Genomic DNA, 26,915 nt, shown 5'->3' on the forward strand with positions numbered 1-26,915 from the left:
CAGTTGTGTTAGGGGTGATTGCACGGCGGCTTTGGTCCGGTCTTGGATTTTATTTGGAACCTTCACGTCCTTCTTTGAGCAGTTTGTCCCAATGATTCACAGTGACCAGTGAAATACCATGTTCAACGTACACGGCAGCCATACGGCGATTAATTTCTTTCTGGGAAACACCTTCAACTGTGAAAAACCTCATGACACCACGCTGTTCAACTTTTGCAGCGTCCATTATGTCACACATCCATGTCCAACTCAGTGTAGGAGAGCATTAAAGAACATTTATCCTCACTTTTGCGTAACTTTTGTAAATGAGAGATGCATGTGTTCTACGCGCATGCCTCGCAGATAATTAACTGAACCATTATTGCGTCGAATGGGTTGGATCACTTTCATTTGACTCGCCCTCGTACATTAGAAATGGGAAGACACAATGAAATATACAAATGCGAAAAAAAACAGCTTGATAAAGGGCAAGAAAGTCTCGCTGGAAATCAAGTTCACTGCACGTATACACAAAACGACGTAACAAGATATTTCAATATGCGTATAAGTCTCCAATAAATGTACGTATCTGAGAAAAAGTCACTGTATATAATGCGTCAAAAAGGGAAAATAAACTTATTACACAAACACAGATCACAGAATCCTAAGGCCCGCCCCCTCCTTCCCTTCACTCCTCCTGAAGTATTTCGCGCGACGGAAGGTGGCGCGCTTCCTCCGTGCTTTCCTTCCTTGTCCATGCAAGACTGAGTCACCATCGTCGGCTCACCCATTACCCCTCCCCCGACGCTTTAACTCTCACGTACAGCACGCGGCGCGCGGTCAAGATGCTATCGCACTTGCACTTTATATGGAACATGAGGGCAACGGCGATGACAGTAGTTAGCCTAGGAGTGTCCATATAATTCCTATCGCAATAATATAGTAAGAGTATCCGGCAACTGAAGCTTCCCTCAGTACATCACTTTGCTTAAAAGAAGTGACAAAATCGAACTTTCACCCTGCGACAAGCCGCTGCGCCGCAGCAAGGTGCTTTTTTCCTTTTGTGGGTCGGGGGCACGGAAATGAAAAAAAAAGGCTCGAAGGAAAGCATGTTGGTCACAATCGAATGGCTACTTTGGGCACCTAATGTGGTTACCGAAGGAATATCGAAGAAACTGTAAGACGCCTGGTGCAGAGAGAATGCATAGTGCATGTGTGGCGCTTGGTGCATAGTGCTCGGTATCCTACACCGGCGAGACAAGACTTTCCGGAGAGGTTGCGCTCAAGCGAACGTGTTGAAATCCATCGAGTCCCCACAATTATGGCGTCTGCTAGTTGAAAAGTGTCTAAAACTCTGCCAGCCGAAAATCTGCTTTGCCAGAGAAAAACGAACGTGCGCCAACGTGCGCCGTACTGTGGTCGGGGGGACACGAGAACTACGCATGCGCTCTGGCTGGCTCTGGCAGCCCGCGGGCAGCGAAAACAAAAAAATTGAAGAGGCTCAGTGTGGGGGTCTTCGCGAATAAAATTCAAAGTACAAAAAAAGCTAAAAAAGAACGTAGTTACCATTGCTGGATTTAGTCCCTTGACATGGGTGCATTGGCGCGGTTGAAAAAAAAAATGTTCATGTTTTTTTTTTCTGTGACATGACGGCACAAATAAAGCAGCACAACGATTCGCCTCATCGGACCTCGCTGCGCGCTTTGTCAACTTGTCTGACAGTGTGTTGATTTGGATTGTCTTATTGTATGGTCCGTTGTACGACTTTAGAAAAGTCAATGGACCTTTGGCGTTCAATGTTTATAACAACGTCAAATACACAAAGTTCCCCAATTTAATATCTAAAGCACAACTTTGGAAATGTCAATGCACCTATCGCATCAAAATTTTCTGTAAACTTTATACCCATAAAGTTTCAGAATTGAAATCTATGCGCTCCGTAGATACTGCGGCCTCCGCGAGATGCCGCGGCGAGCCCGCTCGCAATCGAAGCGCCCTTGAAACTTTGTGCTTGCATGGGGCTTCTTGCATTATGTGTCTCCAGGTACATGGGCGTTGCGTCGAAATCCAGTCCGAGTTCGCAATGTTCGAGCTGAAATGTCTTTTCGAGCATGAGAAAGATATTCTAGACAAAACCCAGAATGATTTCCGGTGCTGGGGGTTGTTTTGGTCAGCGATGCATGACAGCACCAAAAATTTCGGTAGGGGGTGGCTGAAGCCCCATAACAACCCCCACTGGCTACGCCCCTGCAACTGCTCAACAGCACTGCACAAATAAGCATGACGAGGCATAGCAAGTACTCTGTCAGGAAGCTGGTTCTACAGATGTGTAAATGTCAAGACATAAATGCTCATATTACATCATGCACACAGCACAAAGGAAACCATTTTCAAGAGTTGTCCCTTCTGGCAGATATGAGTTGGCCATAAGCAGCAGAAACATTATTGCAGGGCATTGTGTAATACCGCTTATAAAAGAATGAAGAGAGAAGAGGCTTTTAACAGCAGTACCTCATGCTACTCTTATAAGAGGAACGATGAGGAAGAACATTTCCGGTAGAGCACTTAAGTTCAACAATAACCATCGAAAGACAGAAAATTCTAGGTGGGAGTTGGACATACATTTGGCCCACCCACGCCAACAATACAGGCATACTTCAAGGAAAACACGGGAAGGCGGGAGATGGAAATTCAAGACGATGAGCAAAACGAGAACAAGGTGCCTGCTTTCACCTTGTTCTCGTTTTGCTCAGGCATACTTGAAGAAGCACTACAGTCTATGATGTACTACAGTCTATCGGAAAGCTATCTTATACAGAAAGTAAGAATGATGCAACAAGCTTTCGACAACACTGCAGACTTTCTTCGCCAGTCTGGACTCCTGGACGATGTCTGGAGTCCTGGACGATGTAAGCTGATAAGTCAGCTTACATCGGCGTCGGAAAAAAGACCAGAATCAAGTACTATCCCAGATTGTACATCGCGCTGCACATAGCTGGACAAATATAGCCGCAAGTCAAGATCCACAAATCATCAGCTAGTGTAAGACCATGGCGGCAGAGCTGGCACGTGGGTGAAACAATTATGCTATGTGCGGACCCAAATTCTACGCCTGGGGAAAAGAATAATCTCGAAATGATGGGGGTTGGATGAGCGGCCTCTATGGAGAATCGTAGATGCTGTACCTGTGTCCAAGGTATTGCACGGTGTCAATACCAGCAGCGTACAAAAAAGACCACTCATCGAATACAGGCATCGGCAACTGACAAGTCTTTGCAACTGTACCATGCTTGAAGACCTCTGTGAGAAAGAGCAAACGAACAAGCACCGAGACAGAGTTGTGTTGCCCCGTGCAGCACAAATTATTTGCCTCAAGAGCTGAGAACCTGGTCCCAAGGTACTATGCCAGCCAGCATATCAGATGCAAAGAGGACTACCAATGCCTTCAGAAACACAACCGCCGGAGCACCTGAACTTGAAAAGACAACAGGCCCATTCCGTGCAATATGGAAGCAAAAAATTAAGCAAGGAGACTATATGCAACTGCCAAACACATGGAGGAGGTTGCTAATCATGAAGATGCGAGCGAACATCAGACACATATAGTACACTAATGTGGCAATAGCGGTATAACAGTAGTATGACAATACGTAAAGCAACCCCATACGAGTACCATTCCAGGTCATCCTACACCTTGAAAAGCTTAACTGAAAGCAATAAAAACAACAGTGCACTGCAAATTTGCAGACTACAACACCCTGCACGCCTGCATGGACTCACCAGAAACTGTCTGGGTCTGCACATCATACAAGATTGTCAGGAAAATCAGGAGGTTGACACGCGACTTGCAAACACATGGCCAAAAATTAAATTACAGGATTCATAGCCATGAAAATATTCCAGGACAGAAGCAGGCTTATGAGCCCGACATAAAAATAGAAAACCTGACGAGTTGGCGTGTATTCATTATTAACTAAAGTGCAACACATTGACAACGGACAAGAACGAATCGCTCTGTGTCTTAACTACGTTCTTGTCCATTGTATTTTTCTTGCACTATAGTTAATGAATTCATCAGGCTGCACAGGAGAAGAATGATACCCCAGCCCACAGCCCTGATTTCACATCCAAATCTACGTACGCGCAAGCACACATACACATACACATATATGTTGCCAGGGTGCATAGCATGAAGCAGTATCAACAGGATGACACTAGAGACGGATGAGGGCTAACTTCAAACTAAAATTCATTGTAAAAATGTAGCGATTTATACAGTTTACAAGAAAAAAAAGACGCAGCTTTGAAGGCTAAATAAAAATGGGTGCTTGATGTAACCAAGCATAACTAAAAATGCTGCAGAAAGAAAATACTGAAAAATTCCAATTCCAGGAGAAAAAGATCATTACAATCGCAAATGGTATATGCCAGCACCTTTCAAGAAACACTTTTCTTATTCCAATAGATCGACTGACTGCTTCCTTATGCAAGCACATTCTCAAAGTCCCATGCCGTTGGTAAAAAAATTGGGTTTCTTGGAAGGTAGCCGCATGCATTCTTGGTGATCACAATGCTTTTTCTCCCAATTTTTTGCATATTTATTTGTATTTTCTTTCTTTGCTGTTTTTATTATGTATGGGTGCAGCAAGCATTAGTGTTTATCAGGATTTCTTTCTGTACGGGTTTCTGGCAACCGTTACAAATCACTGTATTTTCCCAACTAACCTTCTAATTAGAAGTTAGTGCATCTGTTGTTATGCTTTACACTGTACGCTCTTGCGAAATTGCCCGAATAAAAATTATATAAGGTACACAAAGCCATTATAAGGGCCATTAAAGTGACTTGTTGCAGTCTAAAAAAATTTAAGAATAGCCTGGCTTCAAACGGCAACAGAGAACAAATAGGACATACAGGAAAACCGAGATGATCTAACAATTGAAAGTTTAATGTACAAAAATGTTTAATGCTGGCTGACAAACAATAACCCGAACATACACAAAAAGGAGAAGAAAAAATTAATGTGTGCTTCCTGACAAGAAATGCAGCCCTTTCTAATGGAGGCCATACTGAGAAGATTCTCCCAACGTTTTCACATCTACAGCTTCCATAATTTCTCTAGGCAGCCGATCTGCACAGAATGCTAGCTTCTTCCTCTACAATGTACTCTCAGATGTCGAGAGTGCTTTGTCGAGGAAGAAGCTAGCATTCTGCGGAGCTCGGCTGCTTAGAGAAACTATGGAAGTGTAGGTGCAGAGACACTGAAACAATCTTGTGTCAGCATGGCTATTGTTACACTTTCAGAGATGGATGTGTTTCCTGTTGGAATCTGTATGGACACACATCAGTTTGTGCTTCCCCTTTTTGTGTAACTTCGATTGATTGCTTCTCAACCAGCGTTTACTCGACATGTTCAATAAACTTTCATTTGTTAGTGCATCTGATGATCGTCTTGGTATCTATCAGAAAATGATCATTATTTTTGCAGCAAAGCCATGTATGCCTAGGTGAAACACTCGTGTTCCGAACACGGAAAACCCACTGCGGGTGTATGAGCCATTGCATACGTCTTACGTAACGGACGGAAAAATGTTTCGCTGGGTAGGCATAGAAATGCTTATGCATTTAAAACATATACATTTCTCTACGTATTATTGGTGGGAAGGGACAAAGAGGGGGACAGCGTTAAGAGAAAATCATGATCACATAATTATCTCGCAGCAAACCTGTGGCGGGCCATTGGCTACACTGATAGCGATGTCGTTTGTCGCAGCAGAGGGCGCCTGCAGCAGTCTCTCCGACATCGCAGTAGCTTAAAAAATGTGTCCCCGCATTTAATTAAATGAAATGTACAGCCTTGGTGTGGGACTCGATAACTACAGTGCATAAACGAGTCATAAATACTAGGATTAATGCATTATGAAACTAAAATGCGCAACATAATTGAGAAAGACTTTGATGTACCCGCTGTATTAACACAATGAACCTTCATTGCACCCTCCATGATGGTGACTGTGCGAAGCGTGATGTGTGGCATTTCAAATAAACTATGAGATAAACCCAAGCGAAACGTGTGCGTAACCTCATTAAGAAACACAGACATAATCAATAATTGAGAAAGACTTTAATAAACCGCCAGAAATAAACACCGGGGCCGGACATTTCATCTTCACCGGTTTACCATCTGTACCGGGTGCATGGGCGGCAATTCTTTCTTGTATCGTTTGTTATGTAGTGTATAATGTGCCTGTGAAACACGTCGTTGGGCTAGTTAGTACATTGTATTGGCGCTGCTTCTTTAGCTGTTTTTTTCTTAAAGTTGTGCCTTTCTTCGTTTTGTAACTACTCTTTGATTTCCCCTCACCTAATATTCGAATCCAACAGCCTGGGAGGTAAATAAATAGGTATGTGCGTAAGCACACGTAATTCATTCATCTGCATACACCTGGCCCCATCCATTCATCAACAAACGTCACTGTCTTGATGTCTCGCAGTGTGGATCTACACTAACTGAACTTTGCATTTTCGTATGGTTTGTGAACAGTGCAGTGCGAACCATTACATGACATTAAGGTTGCGACCTATGCGGTGCATAAACAAACCTTCCAAAAGATGACATGTTGGATTGTTGAAAATAGACCAATTGTATATATCACAGTTAATTTATGAGCATTCAATTGACCACTTGACAAAAGCTTCACTTCGCATTGGTTGCAACATGTGCACTGAATCGGCAGCTTTTTGGCTTATTAATGTGGTTGTTACTGCATAAAATTTAAAACCAAGTTCAATAAATTAGTTTGTTGCAACATATTTAAAAATATGCGTACATCGCTGCGATTGCAACACCAGAACGTGATAAAGAAGTGCACGCTATAGCATGCGGATGCCCAGGAGAAACTCCAGAATGCTTGCACCCTGGTATTTGTGAAAATAACCAGTCACATTCCGTGGCTGTTAATGTCAGGGAGAAATTTAACTTAATTGTGTTCATGGAAGAAAAATCTATTTATAAGCTTAGAGATATAGTCATTGCTTAACACTTTCAGAATGAGTAATTATGGCTTGCTATCGATATTGAGGCAGCCTTTCAACAGCAAGAAAAGGAATCAGATTTTTAGGCTTTGAACATTGAATTGCAGGAAATGCAAGCGGGCATGAAATTCTGCAAATATAATATGTACAGGAATGCCAGATAGAAATGAACGTTGAGGCTTTCATTTGTACTTTCTCTGGCTGGAGGAGTCCAGCTTAAAATGACTACCACGTAGCATGTTGTAGAATGTTCATCTAAAACAGATTAAATGCATGACTAGCTTAAGAACTCTGGATGAGTGCTATAAATTGCACTCAATAAACTATAATATCTGATAACATTGATCATATAATAATATTTGTTTCCACAAGACAGGCTAACTGTGGGTGGCGTGCGAGGCTGCGGGGAAAGGTGGAAAACCCTACGGCAAGTGCGGCTGCCGTGGGCCTACCTTCCCGCATTATGCATAATGCGTATTGATATGGTCTTCTTGTTAGAAGTTCAGAGTAAACTACCCGCACCAGAGAAAGAACAACAAAGTGGACGAGGAGCGTGTCTTTTAGAATGTTATTGTACAACGTACAGGTTTCTACAAAAGTGATGGTAACTGCTGAAAAACTGATGCTTCGGGTTTTGCGCCTTTAGCAATATTCAGAGAGCACTCCCATATATATATTCACGGCATACGCACCGCGATGGACGAACCAGTCTAGTGCTAAGGTTGAATGTTACAACACAATTTCCATTCCACGTTCAGTAATCACATGGATCATTTGCGGCTTCGTTCAGCAGCAGACGCGGGCTTTCGGGCTGGTGTTGTCGTTGCGTTTGGTGCAAGAATTTGGCTAGGAGCAGGCGCCGCATACGCGCAATCACAAGCAATATGCACACATCATTTCACCAGAGGCTGATGCTGAGCACGGGCTATCCCACTAACAAGTTTTCTTCGATCTACATTTAAGGCTTCATTCTACATAAAATATTTATTCGTTGATCGCGATCAATCTGCCCCTGTTCCATAATCTTGAGGCGCGTGACAGTGATTGGTATTGGATCTGATTTTATTTTAAATATGAATCATTGACATTGGTAAACACATAACCTCTACAGTTAGGTTGTACTCAGACGATAACTTAGATAAAGAAATCAAGGACGAATGCAACATGGCAGCGCTACAAGGATATAAAAATGTAGTACAAACCTGGTGTCAAGAGGTGGTTAGGAGTGTAAATGCTTCAAAATGTTGACATATTTGCTTTAGCGCAAAAGTGAACTAATCTTCACTTGTTATCCGAATAATGAGACTGTTTGAAAAGTAAACTAGTAAAAATATTTGGGGGTAAATATTTGGGCTTAACATAGAATAGTCACATTGATACTATAACATTAAAAGCCGCTTGCGTCTTTTGTTCGGTACAATCATGCATAATCAGTGCGTATACGTCATATCAGATGGAGAGCTATTGCAGTTTTCGTGACGCCGCGACAGAGAGTCGAAGTGGGGGGGGGGGGGGGAGGCGTTCCAAGAAAATTTTTGACCAATCGCGGAGGGCTGTTTGCATAATTGGAATAGAAAAGTTTAAAATAGCTACACGTGATAGCGCCCTAGGTTCGATAAGGGGTGTAAAATCCTCTACAACTAAAGGCTACGCGTAAGCCTGTGTTTTCATTCCATGCAGCGAGTAAACTCACGCAATCTTTATATGTATATATCATGATGGTCGCAACATTATTCTCATTCAACTTTGACGAAAATATTTTTCTTGGCGAGTCACTGACAGTTTTTCTCATCATCTATGCTTTTTTCTAACATTTTTTTCTGGACTCTTGCCTGGTCGGATGGCCAAGATGGTCCAGTCTAAAAAAAGTACAACGATCAATGTGACGATGATAGCAATGAAGAAGATTATGGTGACGATTCTGCCTTGCTGATGATGATAGCCGCTAACAAATGTTTTGGAAGACAATTCAACTTACAGCTGACGTCGATCAAACAATGTCGCTCTACGGCGGCTCTAATAATAAGTTATGCGGTTCACATCCGGGTGCACTGGCCTAACGGCGTGCGGAAGCGTAATTACGTGGCACTTATTGCATTTCGCCAGTTTCGTGTAAAGGGCGGAGTGAACAACCACGTCGGATGTAACTCGTTCAAACCTACTCAAAACGGAGGACACGATACCAGATTTCGCATCTCAACTCACGCCGCTCGCTAATCAAATCAACCGTTCAATAAAAATTCATCTCTAATTTGTTAATTCGCGCATAAAGTTATCAAGGTGCTGGTTGAGTAGTGCCCAACAAACGCCATAGGCCTTTTAATCGTGTATTGTACCATATTGTTTAACAGTTGGGCAAGCGTTAGCTAGCTTGGACACCCTGTATGATCTTCGTGTACATATATACATATCTATATATATATATATATATATATATATATATATATATATATATATATATATATATATATATATATATATATATATATATATGCCCAGATAATGACAGGCCCAGCATCAGCAGCTGCAGTGACACTAAACTCATAGTCAGGATTTAAAACAGTGCATCGCAGGAACATGTCCAAGATAAACCATGTCCAACCAGCGTCCAACATCGCAACCAGTGTCCAGCACACACCATGTGCATGACATCGTCAAGCCGGCACGGCTACTCCTTCATACTCCTTGAACATCAAGGCGCTGAAGGCCCGCCTCTGGTGAGCATGGTGGAACACAGCGAAGGTGAGAGCAAGAGACCTCGTCTTGATGAAACACCCAATCACTAAAACGACTGTACTTCAAGCTATGGCCTAAGAGGTTATGAAGCCATTGAGAGTGAGGAAGAACCTTTCAAATTCGTGACCTACAAAAAAAGTGAAGGAATCTCCGTGATGTTCCGAGCATCAGAAGGACACATATTTTGGCAAGCGAATCCAAATCGTGCGGCATCAGAAATTGTCTCGGCGGCAAAGGAAAAAGTTGAAAAGTTCCGAGTAAACAGAGACGGCAGTTTTCAGAGTACCTTGGTCCAGCCTTGAGGTGTTATAACTGTAAGAGGTTTGGACACCTGACAAACAGCTGTCGCGGTACACGGCTATGTAAAATCTGCTCCAAGAACCAAGAGCATGCTGAGCGCAAGTCTGTGCGACAGCCTAAATGTGAACATTGTGCGGGTAGTCATACGGCTTCTTTCTCAGGATGTCCACAGAACAAGGCCGCATCCATGGTACGCAAACATGAATTCATGAGAAGCAAACACGACGAAAGAAACCCCTTCAGTATTTTCATGCAGTGAGCCCAGCAAACAATCGCCAGTTTACACCACCTCAACAAAAATCTAAACAACCATCATATTCGTCGGCATCAAAGCAGCAAGCAACGCAGGGGTGTCAGAGATACTGGAGTCATAATTTTGCTACGGCCACTGAAGGCCACATGCCCCACAAAATAAGCGACTTGACCTAGGACAACCTTAGCAATCTTCTCAGAACAGCCCTCAACAGTCACCGCAGACGGCGACCCAAACAACGGCATTCCAAGATAACACCGCGCCGCTCAGTGTTGGGCAGATGATTCTACCTATGCCGTTTGCTGCAGTTAGAGCAATTGTCACAGCGATACCTCAGGCGAACAAGCTTCCAGATGTAAAGGCACTGTTGTCTATGGAGCCATTAATGAGTTAGCTGTCCACATCAGTGCTACCGGATGGCAATCCTGAATAGTCTTTACGAAAATGTTGCAATATTTCAGCGGAACGCTGATAGCCTTCGATCCAAATCTCCTGATTTTCCCATGTTGCACAATACAGCTTCCTCTACTGTGCATACAAGAGGGTGGAGTACGGGATGATTTACGTCTTGCGAATTACATAATATATAAATTCTCCTACCCAGATGGAAACCTAGAATAATGCTCTGCGTTCGAAAAAGTTTGCCCCCTCGCCTCATTCCGTCAAACGGTTCAGATTTCCCTGAATATGTAACCTGAAAAGTATGTGTAACAGTCGTAGGCATATACCTGCAAGCTTCGAGATGTATTACGATTGATAATTTGATAAATATATTTAGCATCTCAGGATCAAACATTATATGTGGGGGCTTTAACGCGCAAAACGTAATATGGGGGAGTAATCACTGTGATGCCCATGGGAATATGCAATCTTTCAGTATTGAATGATGGATCCGTCACATTTGTGCGACGGTATCGCTACGCTAGTTGCACAGACTTAACACTGTGCTCTAATAATCTTGTTACCGACGCTGGGTGGACAACGGACGCACGTGGAGGCGATCACTTCCGAATTCTTATATTACATCCTCATTTAAATAGTACTACTAAAAGAAGATACGTGGATGTAAAAAGCTGGCAGCTCATTCGTGAGCACTTGTCCAGTGGAGTGGAACGTGAAGCTGACGTAGGAAAACATCAGCAATACAAAAAACAATGAAAATGTCTACGAAACAAGTGCCCATTCCTAACGAGTACACATCAGTCGACGGAAAATAATAACAATTTAGAGTTGCAGGAAGAAGAGTAGAAAGAGCTTATCGTCAGAGTGGAAGTATAGAATCATATAGAAACTCGCAGCAAGTCCGCTCATTCATGCGGAGATGACTACAAAAATTTAGGGAAAAATGCCGTGAATTTGGCGATACGTTGTCTCCCCTGACACCAGTTCCACGATTACGGATGACTATTCGCGCAGAACCATTTCGTGCTCTCGAAATAGCCAATACTTCAGAATTAGCGATTGCTGAGCAATTCTGCAAAGTTATAACTAGAACAAGCGCATCTCTTACTAGTACTGAGTTTGAATGGCCGGTTTAAATGGCAAGACAAAAAGTTCTTTAGAGTTTTCAGTCGCAACATGTACAATTAGACTACGAATTCTCTATGATGGAGCCAGAATATGCGCTTGCGTCTTGTAAGACAAAGACTGCTGCAGGTTCAGATTTCATTAGATACGGTAGCTTAAACATGGGAACTTATCGTCGATTGCCATTTTTGAATTTACCAAAAAGCCTGTCCCTGACTCTTCAAAAACGGCACGTGTGATGCCTACATTGAAGCCTGGCAAAACACCTCTTTCTCTTTAATCTTTTCGTCGTGTGAGTCTGACGAGCTGTTTATGCAAGGACATGGAGAAAATGATTGACACGAGAGAGCAATGATGGTGTGATCAAACAGAAGCACTTCCCGATCACATGACAGCATTTCGAAGGCGGCGATGCACCATGGATGCATTTCTGGATATTGTTACCAATCTTGAATACGAAGTAGCTAGGCGAAATATCATAATTACGGTTTTTTCAACCGTTAGAGGAGCCTTCAACGCCCTCAGTCATGCTCATATAATGTGTGGCCTGCTAGAAGTGGGAATCTCTGGAAGGGCGTGGCTACGGTTGATATCCAACTTCTTGAATGGCAGGTCAATGTTTACTGAAAGAAGCGAAGGAAAGCGTTCCTCTCATAATATTTTATAAGGAGTCCCACAAGGCAGTGGCTTTAGTCTGTTTCTCTTTAATTGTGCGATCGTGGTTGATCGCGGAGATTCGCACCTGCACTACACTACATATGCGGATGATGTTTGTTTTTGGCCCTCTGGTTCAAATACCAACTTTGCAGAAAGCCCTAAACATTGTGCGAAAATGCTTAAAGGAAATACGAATGGAACTGTCGTACGGTAAGACCGATGTGTTGCCTTTCACCAGAGGATTTTCAGCTGTGCCTTGAGGGAGAACCTTTAGACCTAGTGAAACAACACAAATTTCTGGGGGTCATGCTAGACCGCTAACTTTGTTGGAATTCTCATATTAAAGCCCTCGATGTACAACGAACTCATTAATAGAAGTCCTTCGCCGCGTAGCAGGCACGACAAGGGGAGCATCGGTTTCGTCCTTACTAAATCTACATAATGCACTCATAAAGCAAACGATAACATATTCGTCCCCTGTTCTGCATGCGATCTCCTGTTCATCTGAAGAGAGACTCCAACAATTAATAGCTAGGAGCTTAGAGTATGCTTAGGCGTTCCTCGGGCAACCTCACGTTCCTTAGTAAGTGCAGAGGCACGTCATCCTCCATTTCCTATTAGCAGGACGGTTGAAACCTGTCGGCACTACTTTCGCATTTCATTGCAGCACAAAAGGCACCCACTAGCAAGGGCACTAATTGAGAGAGACAGGGCGAACATCAATTTGCTGATTCAGGTGCCCAAAGATCTACTACCACATCACAGATTTTCTTTCTCAGATATATCTTGTCATCTACAGCAACTCGTACTTCAAAAAAATTGAACTTTCGTTTGAGGGAATTATTTGCAAACCAGATATGTTTATGCTAGAAGCACAACAACAGACGTTATGACAAATATACTTTCGATACCCTGGTTATATTCAAGCGCATACAGATGGTTCTTGCCAAAGAAATTCTTCTACAGCTTCCTTTGTCATTCCAGAATGGAACCCTAATGCAAACGTTTAAACTATCTCACACAACATCATCAACAACAGCAGGGTTTTTTCCAATATTGTATTTGTTACGCTACATAAATTCAAACATAAATTAAATGCAAAAAGGGGAACAACGGGCCATCCTTTGTGATTCGCAGGCAACTTTGTCTTCACTTCATGGTGACACCAGGAATTCGCAAAATATGGAATTAGTTAACGGGATACTAGAGGAACTCACAAAAGCAAGTGAAGCATGTTCATGAAGCATTAAAAGCATGTTCCAACGAAAACGTGGCCACTGCAATATCCCTGGGAGTCTTTCAGCAGTCAAGACAGCTGGACAAGTGCAGGTTAATAACGCCACACACGGTGTCCCTCTAGCACAAGCCGTATTACACCGCATACTTAGATATCAGTCTGTAGTTGCAAAGTGACATGGTTTGATCAGAACTCGAAATCTTCAGATTTATTTTATATTGACCCATGACTTTAACTTAAATTTCCGTCGACATTAAATACAACCATAGCCCATGAAACGCTTATTCACCGTCTGCGGCGTGGTGCGGCGTACATAAAGACACTTTCTAAGTACAATTTCAAGAGCTGATAGTGCTGCATGCACTTGCCACGCTGATGAAGATGTACTGCATCTTCTGCTTGTGTTTTTATGATTTGGAGTTGTCTTTCAGTTATAATATGACGGCGATCTAACGTTAACGGAATTTGTGTTGTTATAATTTTCTTAATTTTATTACGATTTATTCTTTCTTGTAAATCCCTATCTGAAAATGAGTAGCCGGCGCCAATTAAATGCGACATCATCTAAATACCATGTAATGAAAACAAGTTGTAAATACCGCCTTTCCATATAATATAACTATCCGCTTCAACAACGTGTTGCTTCACATTTATTCCAACATGCGCGTTGGATCCCAATGCGTTCCCATAATCTCTTTGCCCTGTAGGACGTACCTTGGCCACAAGAATGCACAACTCCATTTCAGCGACTCTTCTGCCAATGCACATTCTTGGTCCAATGCTGAATGGGAGAGAGGCGAATGGATGCAGATTCCATGTATCATCATTCTTATTGAATGAATGTTCATCGCTCGATCGCAGCCACCTTTCCGGTAGAAATTCCGAAGCCCTAGTGAAGTTCTCCTCCAGCCTTCCAGCTACGAAATGCTCTGTTCGTAACACAGTCTGAAAAAGTTGTACGTACAATATTGCAGCCCTCATCGCTTTAATATCCGTTTAGAGCCGTAACAATAGCGATAAGAAGTCGTTGCTCGAAAAGAATGACCGAAGTACACAACAGGGGCAGGCAAAAAAATTGAGTGGGTCTTAATGCTAACACTTGAGTGAGAAGAATGCGCAAGCATATCTGGTACCCGTCCTGGTAATGTTTGTAATGTAAATCGTTTGCGTTTTACTGTGTTACTTGTACTCCTTATTGTTCAGATCCTGTAAGCTTAATCAAATAGCAAGAAATGTCAACAGGCGTTTCAAACGTGGACATAACCATTGGACATAACGTGGACATTATTATTTACTACTGAAACAGAGAAGCTTCATTGCGCTCCTTCACTCGTGTTTTTTTATATATACGCAGACCTTATTTGCAATGAATTACTTGCTGATAGCAGGATGAGTAGGGTCCCCATTGCGTGCTAATATCTCTAACACTGTTCAATGGCTTCCTTCACTTTTGGTGAATGTCTGCCGATTATTCCCTGGAAACTCTAAAGGACTGACACTGGATTTTCTGCCTTAGCTTTAGCGGTGAGCTTGAGCAACAGCCACTTCGCAAACGCCACAGATAATTCGACCGCCAAGATTGAGATGGCAGGTTGTCACACCGGCGTGTCGCACAGCATTTCCCGTGTATCTTGACCTTGACCACCTAAGAACCTAAACATCCAATGTATAATATGACTGTCAACGCTACTACGTAAGTGATGTTTTTACACTTACATTAGCCGGTATGCAGTAACCTGACATTACGACGTCGTGGTTTATTTTCCTGTTCACTCCTGGTATGATGGGGTGAAATCTATACAAAAAAGAAACAGTGAATAGACAATACACGCAATTCGTATGATGCATGTAAAATTTTAGGAACATTTTAAAGCTTCTTGTTTTGATAGCATTAGTGCCACTTAGCCAGCTCCAGCAACGCTCTTTCGAAAACGAAAATATCCTACTTTCAAGTTACGCGGCTGTTAGACCGTTGTGTAAGTCCGCTCGATGAGCTTGAATAAGCCTACCATGTCTTTCAATAAGGCTTCCAGCAAAGCTTACTTCGCAGAGGGGTGGGAGGGTTCTCGTTAGCGGATATTCTGTGAGTGCAAAGACAGCCATGAACGACGCAATTCGGAGATGTGGTATCACAAACAGCTTGTAATACACGATTATTGCAATTCACCGTGTAATTCAATTTTGCAATACTTCGAAAAGCTAGAACTCAAGGCTACAATTCCGGGTGTGAAAAGGCTGTGGAAGAAGACCTGCACTAGCTGCCACAGTAAAAGGTGTAGCAAAATATTCTATTAAAAATAAGCACGGCATATATTTCGGGTGCGCTGAAAAATTACAAGTGGCTGGGGGAAGCGTTATTAAGAATGCCGCTGCCGCACATCCCTAACTTTGATCATCATATTAGCAACCGATTCCGGGCCTCCTTTGAGATCTCCGTTGTCCTCTCCTATTTTAATGGCGCCATCATCGTCTTCCTTATCGAACGCAGCCTTTCGCCCACTCTTTGAAAGGCTCATTGCCCTGTCGCGAGAGTGCAATGCCATGACCTTGTGAGGGCGTTGCGCCCTCGTCATGCGGCAATGGTTTCAAGACAGGTCGACTTCACCCCGAATAAGATGCGGACAGCCGCGTTTCCTACTTTGACCTTGTCCTGCTTGTTTACATCTTTCTTGACGTTGGTTGTATTCTGGCTCGCGGGCTTGATTTGTCATAGCATCGTCTTCTCACCCTTGGGCACCGGGGATCGAGTGGTCTCTCAGCAGAAGGTCCTATTTTGCACCTGTTTATATTTTAACTACGCGACAAGCTGTGTCAAATTTCTTCTCGCTTGTCTTAACATTTCGCACATTACCTCCACGTTCTCTTAAACGCCGAGGCACATTGAGGCAGACTAAGCTTGACCAAATGTGCACTTCTTCCCCGCGAAACGGTGGATGGGGCTACCCGACAATGGTTGCAGAAAAACAGCTAACTAAATAAGACAAGCTCCAGTAGCAGCAGTTGCTCTGGTTGCCTTTGACATAGACGCAATATTGGCTCCGCTATGTCAGTTCTTGTATTCAGCAATTCTCAGTACAAAATAACACAAATGTGAAGAAACTATTGTATCATTAGTTGCATGCTGGGAGCAGCAGTGAAACATTTAATACAAAATATGGGAATACTGACGCTGTCGCTGACGTGGAAAGTGTATTGAACAAAATTAACACCTACCGGAGTGCCTCTTTTATGCAGGCTTTGACGTAGTCTAAGTGATGAATAATGTCTCCAGGGAATGTCCCAGAACTGTCCTTCATTGCAGCGAGAACTTCCTGTCGTGCTTTCTCTTGGGCTGCTGGGTTCATAGCTAAGCAATATAACGTGTAGGTGGCAGCACCAGACGTCTGAAAGAAGAAATGGAAACACTTTGCGAGGTGTTTACTTCAGTCAGTACAAATAAAATCCGCAAATGAGATAGCCCTGTTCGTAGACACAGAGGATGCTTCCCTTAAACTAGGCAGGAAGCTGTAAACTTTATTTCGCTACTGCGTATCTTTTTCTTACGCTGAAATTGAACATGCGATTCTAAAATCCTTCGGCATGCCAAACCGGCAGGAACAAGTTCTCGTACAATAGTGAAGACAGTGCTTGCAATATCTCTAGCAACTTCCTCTTGATAATGTATTAAGTCAAAATGAAAGTAAGCCATTTTCTTGCTCCTCACGGATATTTTAGGAGAAATGTGCTTGGGATAGTTCTCTACAGAACATTCTTACGCATGCTGACTGCAAGAAACTGCCAAATTTGGAGCCTTTCCAAAACTTCTTACATTGAATTATGGGGCGAAAGCTCTACGAGGAAGAATGCCAGGTTTAAAATTAATTGTGCGGTTTGACGTGCCAAAATGGTTATCTCATTGCGTTGCAGGCCGTAGTGGGAACTCCAAAATAATTAAGACTACCTGTGTTTCCTTAACGTACACCCGATGCACGCTACAAGGGTATCTTTGTGTTTAGCTCCCATCAAAATGCGGCTGCCGTTGCCGGACTTTGATCCCGCAGACATCGTGTTTAGATCCGCTATGCCGTACCGTGTTAGCCGCCACTGTGGGAACTGCCAAGTGTTCACGAGAACTGTCAAGTGTTCATGAGTACACGGTGTTCACCGTGTTTCCATGTAAACGTAGTTGTGACAGACTGCGCCTGTTGCACTGAGGCATAATTCAGAATTTTTCTCCATTACTGCCACAGGCGTCCACCACTTCAAATTTCTGGAATTACTAAAGGCAAGGCGCAGAAGACCAGGACTCAAGAAGAACACAAACGACAGGAGAGGCGCCACTCACAACTAAGTTTATTTCCTCAACAAGCCTGCCTTATGTAGGTTAATCAAGCCGAATCACACACGAAACTTTTGAAGTAAAATACAGCAATTTATCGACCACTCAGGAATCATATCTGGCACAAAATATAAAATGAGCAAACAAGAACCACACATAGAGCAGAACGGGGAGCAATTCATCCAGCATAGTCTTTTCCAAGCCAACGGGGAGCAAAAACGAGACATAAAAAGTACCGTCTGCGCTTCGCTATCAAACTATCCGCAACATAACACACTTCAAACGCCTAAGCCCCAGTCAATGATAAAACCTGCACGACTGTGGCAATAATGACCAACGAATAACACGGAAAAAACATGAATAAAGGCTTCTAAGTACAGCGTCTGAGTCAAAACTAATATCCCTAATACTCACTCACCTAAAGAGTTGGTAAAACGTGTGACCGCGCGGAAAATGAACCATGTGCCAAACAACGAAATGGACAGAACAGTTGAACGATAAAGGGTCTAAAGAACAGTGTCTGCATCAAAACGAAAAAGAAAAGAACGGAACGAAAGCTTAAGAACCACTATAATATCGTCAATAAAATAAAAACTAGATAAATAAAAGGAAGACAGAAAAAAACCTAAATGAAATCACTCTAAAATGAGGCCTAAATCAAACCTTCTAAAAAAGTAGTTTCCTTGTCACTCAGCATAATGGACGGCCTGCTGATGCATTTGTTTCCCTCTTTCTTGATGAAATAGGCTTCCACAATCTCCCGCACGAACATGTCTTTTCCAAACTTCAAAAATTTAGTTTTGTCGAACTGAGGGCGGCAATTACTGCAGTCTCTGCAATGCTCTGCAATGAAGCTCCCTTCAGACTGCTACAACGCAGTTTCCTATTACTAAGAACGAATATCGCGTTAAGAGAAAGAAAGCCAGGGATGTTTACTGCAATCTTCCCTTAACGAACTTGCTGCGCAGTAATCCTTGAAAATTCTCGGGCTCAGATTTTCCTAAAGCATGTTTTAGCAATGCTTTTATCGTTAAGAATGCACCCTCCAAAGATAAGACTACTCGCCACAGTATTTGAGCGCACTTACAATGCTTTCACAATAGACCACCGCAATGTTCCTCCTTACAGAGATGTGTGTGACGTATTTAGGGTGCCTTTGCCTCTGAGGAACCTGTTTTTAACATGATCCGGAACCTTGAGATGAATAAGAGTCGCTGCGCAGATAGGATTCCCTTTTTTCCGTTGGTTATTCTATTTGGTGTTGTCGCTACCTAACACGTACATTCAAGGAATGACTATCGGCTAGTATAGTCCCTTGGTCATGGAAAACAGCAATAATTTTTCGGTTATATAATTCTGGCTACAAACAGTGTCTGTAAAGTTAGTCCAATCTGTCTAACATCCGACTGGTGCAAAATGTTGGAGCACATGCTACACAGGCATATTTATGACTAACTTGCTAATAACAATATTTTATCTAACCTTTAGCACGGTTCTCACCGTGGTTAGGGTATTATTGCTCAATGGACAGAATTGTTTTCAACACAATTAATTGCGCTTGATTTAAGTTACCAAATTCATTCTCTCATTATCGGCCTCTCCAAACCTTTTAATACAGTTACTTACTCCAAACTTTCATACAAGCTTGACTCAATATTTAACAATATCCCTGTCGTTAACTGGATCGCTAGTTTTCTCACTGGCGATTCGCAAAGCGTTTCTTTCAGGAGCACTAATTCTGCTGCTGACGTAACATCTGGTGTGGTGCATTTTTCCGTCCAGGGGTCAATGCTCTTCTTGCTGTTATTAATGATTTACATTCTAACATACCTGTCAATATACGTTTACAACTGCACTACTGCGTGCTTTATCAAACTATAAACTCACCAAAAGATCATATTCATCTTAGCGATGATATTGATAATTTCTGCCAATCGTGCAAAAACTGGAAAATGACTATAAATTTTAAGAAAACCTAGTACATACCACTTTGTAGGCGTTAGTTTCCATCCACATTTCCTTATGTGTATATATAAGGGTTGCGCATTTGAAAAGCTCTCAGAATGCAAATATCTGGATCCTTACTAATACCATGTCATGATCTCATCATATAAATTATATTTGCAACACAGCACTTAAAGGGACCCTGAACCATCTTTCGGGCTTGGTGAAATAACACAGTCTGCAGGGTAGCATACGCTGCTGTGCAGACCTCAGCCAAGTTTTGCTGTCGTACGCAATGCGTGGAGCTCGCAAGTGGATTGCGCAGTCGTCTTTCTCTCAAATGCTTTCTTTTCAATAGAAGAGTCTGTCCTCCCTATCTTCTAGAGGCACTATTTTGTCATTTCTTGAGATCGTGGCAATTTGGCCGACAGCTGACATCAAGCTGTAGTCGGCTACACGGCGTAGGTACCGCGGCCGTCGCGGGGTGCCGCCACGAGTCCACTGACTAAGCACACTGGGGATCGCTGAGTACAAACGCGTTTGGCTTAAGTTTAGCGCGTCGTACGCACAAAAGGCGGAAGTCCTGGCGTCTACGTTAACATCCAAAATGAAATCTGAACTGCGCGCCACGGTGACATTTAGAAGGCGGAGCGTTGTGGGCACGCCCCACTGCATCATGGCCTTCACAGTTCAAGGTATTGAAGGAGGAACGGGAGCAAAGCGGATGCCGTGTTTGATTGCCAATAACTCCGCTAATGCTGAACACATTGAAGTACCTTTTGCGGCATGGTATTTCTGAAATAGCCTATTTTCACTTCATATACCTTTCTCCACTTCGATAAAAAGTGGTTCAGGGCCACTTTTTAAGGGAGTCACTCAAAAATAAGTTATCCAGTCACTTCTGGAGTATGCCTTTGTGGTATCAAATCTACATAAGCCCTGCAGTGGACTTAAAATAGTATGATGATGATGATGATAAAAAATAACACACCAAGAACTTGGAAAGGGTACAGAAAGAACTAGCAGGTTCATCCACCGTTCATACGATAGCAACTTTTCTCCGTCTGCTAAACACTCAGATTTACATCTAGCGACTCGGCATCCGTCGCAACATCGAATCGCTAAAGCTCCATTTATTATGTAATTCATCTAACACGTCTTTCCTTGGTATATACATTAAATTTGGGGAATCTTCCTCATCTAGCAGTTATCTTAATATAGTACCATCTGGGCCACGAGCTGAAATGTTACTATATAGTTTTTCCCTTTAACCAGTCAGTATTGTAACTCGCTACCTGGTACCATTCGTTCCCTTTCGTTCGACGATTTCCATTTTTGTTTTCTTAATATTTTTATTCTCCTGCAAATTATAATTGCACGTTTTGCATGCCCTACAACTGTATGATTCCTCACTCCTGCCTTAGCCCTAACTGGGCTGCAGTATGTAAAAATTAATAAAATAAATAAGTTTACATGTACACTAATATAATGATTATCGATGTCTTAACTTCACTAAAACGCATTTTGCTGCAGCTACAAGGCAATACACTTTTCTCGCGGCATGCCGGGGTAATCGACAAGGAATGCTTTCACATTAACAACAAAATCTCAGTAAGCTTCAACTGCGAAACATTCTGTCTGGAAAACTCGCGCAGCTTTCTTGCATAGCGTTTCTTGCTCTTGGATGGACCAAAATATTTCTAGTTTTGTGAAACACCGTTTTCACATTAAATATGGTAAACATCGAGTCTTTAATAAATTTTTCTTCGCTCTAGAATTTATTAGCATTCTGCTTTTCAAGTACTACATCGGGGGCACGACACCACTGCTAGGATGGCCAGCTCACGTCCACTGTTTTTGCAGATTACGCTTACACGGTTCATCTGCTCCGAGGTGTGGGATTGCTGTCTGCTGAACGCCGACGATCGGCCACCCGTCTGGCCAATAATTCCAAGCCCGATGCCAACTCTGGACACGATCAGCACATGCGCCTGGCAACACGGACCATCAGTTACTTCACCTACCACTGAGCCCGCCACCGGCGGGGCCAGATATAAACACCGACCGTCGATGATCCCAGCCGGGCACGACACCACTGCTAGGATGGCCAGCTCACGTCCACTGCTTTTGCAGGTTAGTTATTTCAAGGGCGCTGCGTCTTCCGAGACGAGCAACTACTGCTTATTTGAGGTGTCGTTCCCGACGGATTTCGTTGATGTACTTAAACGAATGCTAGCGTTTTCGGGTGATGTGTTTTCCGCACTACCTGTACTCTTGCTTGTACTTTCTGGTGATGTTGAGCCAAACCCGGGTCCAATGTCCAAGGCGGAGGCGGATTCCTTTGCTACTATATTGGAAACAATACACAGGCTAGAGGCAGCTGATGTCGCTACTACGGAAAAAATACTTAAACTTGCGGAAGGGCAGGCTGCTTTAGTTACGGAACTAAACTACGTCAAAAATGACCGTGCAGCTGCTTCAGAAACGGTGCGTCGACTTCAAGAAGCAAATGCGACTTTGCGGGCCGATCTAAGGGCAGCCCACGACAGGCAGCCTGCCGCAGATGGCGAGGTCAAGCTGCTGAGTACGAAGCTTTCTGCAGTAGAGTCGAGGACTTCACTTGAATGCCCAGGTTGCCCGGACCCAGGCTCTCATTCATTGAGTAAATTTACTGAGCAGATTGAAAAAAATTCTTCGAGGTGTGATCAAAACGAAGATAGAATGAGACGCTCAAACTTGCTGTTCTTTGGCATAGAAGATAATGCTCTGGAAGACTGGGCTGCATCGGAGCGGAAGATAATTTCTTTCTTCTCAGAGAAACTTGGTATCGCTGTAACGGGCGCCCAGTTTGACAGAGTGCATAAAATAGGCAAGTTCGCTGATGAAAAGTGCAGACCTATCATTGCTAAGCTGACATATTTTAAAGATAAAGGACGCATCTTGGCTGCTGCGCACAAACTAAAAGGTTCTGATTTCTACGTTCGAGAGGACTTTTCATTTTCGACACAAGCCAGGAAACAATTGATTGATCACGCAAAAACAATAAACAAACCATTCCAACTTTCAGTTGACCGACTGCGCATTGATAACAAATCTTATGCATATGATGCCACAAAGCGTTCAGTTATAGAAATCAGCAGATAGCTAGACCAAGACACATGTGAAGCGCCGCTAACTCATCGCATTGCTACATCGTTAACAATATCATTCACTAATATTAGAAGCCTGATGTGGAAACGCGAACTCGTCTCATCTTATCTTGAAGACTGCGACTGCACTATTCTTGCTCTCGCCGAAACCTGGCTTTCCCCCTAGTTAGCCGATCCCGAAATTCTTCCCGTTAAGCTAACCTGTAATATTTATCCCTGCGATCGCTCCGATAGAAGAGGTGGTGGCGTCCTCCTCGCTATTAAAAAGACTATCGCATCGTACATTGACACATCTTCAGGTCTGGAGATTGTCTGGGCCGCACGCCGCTGCCGTTCTGCTAAAGCTTTAATAGGCGTTTGTTACCGCCCTCAAAGTTATAGTCATTGCTTCGTTGATGAACTGCGGAACAGCATTGCTAAAGCCACCCAGCTCTGTCCAACTGAGCTCCCATACCTTATTGGCGACTTTATTCTTCCTCTCATTGATTGGCCAAAGTTGTCATCGTGCAGTTTTTCATCAGAATTCATTAGCCTAACATTAGATTATAATCTGTTCCAGATCATTAAAGAACCTACCCGTGGCTCTAACATCATAGATCTTATACTAACTAACGCCCCAGAAACTATAGAACAAGTAACATGCTCGGATGGTTTCAGCGACCACAGATTACTGAATCCCATTACCATTTACAGGTGTCTTAAGTAAGACAAGTCGTGACTACAACAAGGGAAATTACGAAGTAATCATCATTGAGCTAGAATCATTTCTTGAACATCATTTTCTACCCTCGTTCCACACTAGGTCTGTTCATAACTGGGTCATGTTCAGAGATAAGTTATGCGCATTGGTTGAGAAGAACATTCCTTTAATCAGAATAACTGAACACAAAAACAAACCGTGGTTCACTAAGTCCCTTCATCTACTTAGAAACAAAAAGAAACGTTCATCCAGAACTGCAAAACGAACCGGCACCCGGTCAGCTTGGGAAAGGTATCTTAACTGTTTAAGTTGTTACTGCTCCGCTCTCAATGTAGCCAAAAATAAATATTTTTCCGAAGACTTTCCTTCACTACTCAAATCTAATCCCAGAAAGTCCTGGCAAATTTTACCTCCTGAACGCAATACTAATGACATCTCGTTACACAATAAAGAAAACAACATTCCTATTCCTAACAGTGAGTGCGCTCAAGTTTTTAGTAAATATTTCTCATCGGTATTCACGAAAGAAAGTATTAATAATTTGCCCATTGTTGCAGACCTACATTACCGGTACATGCAATCTATTGACATTACCATTGATGGTATTGTTAAGCTTATCAATAACTGGAAAGTTTCATCTTTAGCAGGTACTGACAATATTAATTCTAAATTACTAAATATAGGGTATCAGTATCTAGGAAGTTCTTATTTCACATTTTTCACCAATCTTTAATGACAGGTCAGATACCCCATGATTGGGAAAACAGCCAAAGTCATACCCATCTTCAAAGACGCTGACAAGAACTTAATTGAGAACTACCGACCGATATCGCTAACGTGCATATGTTGTAAAATGATGGAACATATTATTGCATCTCATGTTTACCAACATCTAGAGTCGAACAACTTCTTTTTTCGTAATCAACATGGTTTTAGGAGAGGTTTGTAGTGCGAAACGCAACTGCTTCAATTTACGACAGATTTACATTTTAACGTGGACTCAAACCTTCAAACTGACAGCATCTTTCTGGATTTTTCTAAAGCTTTTGACCGCGTAGCTCATTGTCGCCTGTTTTTCAAGTTATCATCATTAAAACTTGATTCACTAACTCTATCCTGGCTTCGAAATTTTCTTTCTAACAGACAGCAGTTTACTTTCGCTAACAGCATCTCCTCGCCCCTTTCAGGTGTTTCATCCGGTGTACCACAAGGAAGCGTTCTTGGTCCCTTACTCTTTCTGATATACATTAATGACATACCCAATAAATTATCATCATGCATGCTAATTTTCGCCGACGACTGCACTACCTATCGTTCTATTAACACCTCCGATGACCACCTGACCCTCCAAAATGATCTTAACCAAATTATTAATTGGTGTGACACCTGGCTAATGACTTTAAATTAATCAAAATGTAAAGTGATGTCCTTCACCCGCAAACGCACTAACTTGGACTATTCTTACTGTATTAAAGATGTCCCATTATCTCGGACCTCATCATTTAAATATCTAGGCGTAAATCTTTCAACAAACCTCTCCTTGACTTCTCACATTACCACCATCTGTGCCAGTGCTTCTCGATCACTGGGTTACCTGCGACGTAACCTTCGGAACTCACCTCCACTTATCCGCAAACTGGCATTTCAATATTTGCACGCCCTCGACTTGAGTTCGCCGCGCCAGTCTGGTCTCCCCACCAAAATTACGTAATTACCATGTTGGAATCAATCCAAAATAGAGCCGCACGTTTCATTTCCCGAAATTATGACTACTGTTCTAGCGTAACTCAAATAAAGATTCACCTTTCACTTCAGCTCCTAAGTAAACGTCGCGACATAGCCCTTTTGTAATTATTTCATAAATACGCCCACCACACTAACAAACGTTACCTACACCTAGAAACGTCACCACACGTCGCACAGATTATGCAATCATCATAGCTTCACGCGCATATATGGCAAAACAGAGGCATTTAACTGGTCTGCAATCCCACGAGCCATTCGGCTCTGGAACAACCTTCCCGACAACATAGTTGCGGAAACTGACCGCGAAAAATTCAAGCACTCACTGAACTCGCTTAACCCTTGTTAACCATTAATATCACACTCACTGGTCTGTATTATTTTTGCTACCTTTTTCTTGCACTGTTATACGTTTGTAACAAACTTAGAGTTCCTTTTTATTGTACTCATATGCAGCTTTATGTAGCTAAAGTTTCTCTGACTATTAGGCTGTGCACTTGGCTGCTGTTTTTTTATTATTGTTATAGTATGTACTTGATTGTTATTATTGTTATTGTATGTACTTGATTGCATGGCCCCCTTACTCATTCCCCATGTAGGGGCCTTGTAAGGTATTCTACAAATAAAAAACAAATTGCCTGAGACAGGCGCTGGTTCCACTCCACGTTCAAGCCTCGAATTAGAACCCGTTTTTGTCCCACTGTGAAGACCTTTCTTTAAGTAAGGTTTAGGCATTTCATTTTGTAGCCTTGATGGGGAAGTACATATCTCTTTCAATAATACATATTGTGTTCTTTCGCAGACTATTTTGTATAACCTACAATGGGGCGGCGCAATCGATTGTAGAGAACTGCTGCAATTACGTGTAAAACCATCTCTGAAAACACCAGTCCCCACACTTAGTCGCATTATTGGCTCTAATTTTAAAGAGCAATTCAAAGGGTTCACTGAATTGGTCCTTGGAAGGCAAGAACTGCTTCACGTGCGGCATCATTTTTTTAGACGTCAGTAAATGTTCATTCAATCACGGGTTAGGCACCAAGCTTTTCTTTTGTGAACAGTGTGTTCCATAGTCAACCATCGGTTCTAAAGGCTAACCGAAGGGCGTCAGGATAAACAAGAATTCCGTGTACAACTTTCTGCTTCTACTCCCGCGGCGGGTGCGTATCACACGGCTCAGCGCGGCAGCGCGGATCATATCTTGAAAGCGACCTGCGATGTGTGCCGAGCCTAGCTTCACCGAGGGCTGATAGCTTCGTGTGCGCCCGTTCTCGCCGCTGGCGTTCAAGTGAGAGGCGAAACACGGATCGACTCGCTTGCTGCTGCTGCCGCTCTTCCT

General features: G+C 42.8%; 1 protein-coding gene across 1 annotated transcript in view; it reads right to left on the bottom strand.

Annotated features, from left to right (window-relative positions):
* Window positions 1-26,915, bottom strand: part of LOC142564191 (putative cytochrome P450 49a1) — a 151,289-nt gene that overhangs the window by 15,553 nt on the left and 108,821 nt on the right. The window contains exons 6-8 of the mRNA XM_075675094.1: window positions 16,936-17,105; window positions 15,439-15,517; window positions 14,437-14,667 (exon numbers count right to left, since the gene is read on the bottom strand). Of these exons, the coding sequence (XP_075531209.1) occupies window positions 14,437-14,667; window positions 15,439-15,517; window positions 16,936-17,105 (480 nt within the window). The remainder of the gene's footprint in view (window positions 1-14,436; window positions 14,668-15,438; window positions 15,518-16,935; window positions 17,106-26,915) is intronic.

This window comes from Dermacentor variabilis, chromosome 11 (assembly GCF_050947875.1).
Source record: "Dermacentor variabilis isolate Ectoservices chromosome 11, ASM5094787v1, whole genome shotgun sequence".
NCBI lineage: Eukaryota > Metazoa > Arthropoda > Arachnida > Ixodida > Ixodidae > Dermacentor > Dermacentor variabilis.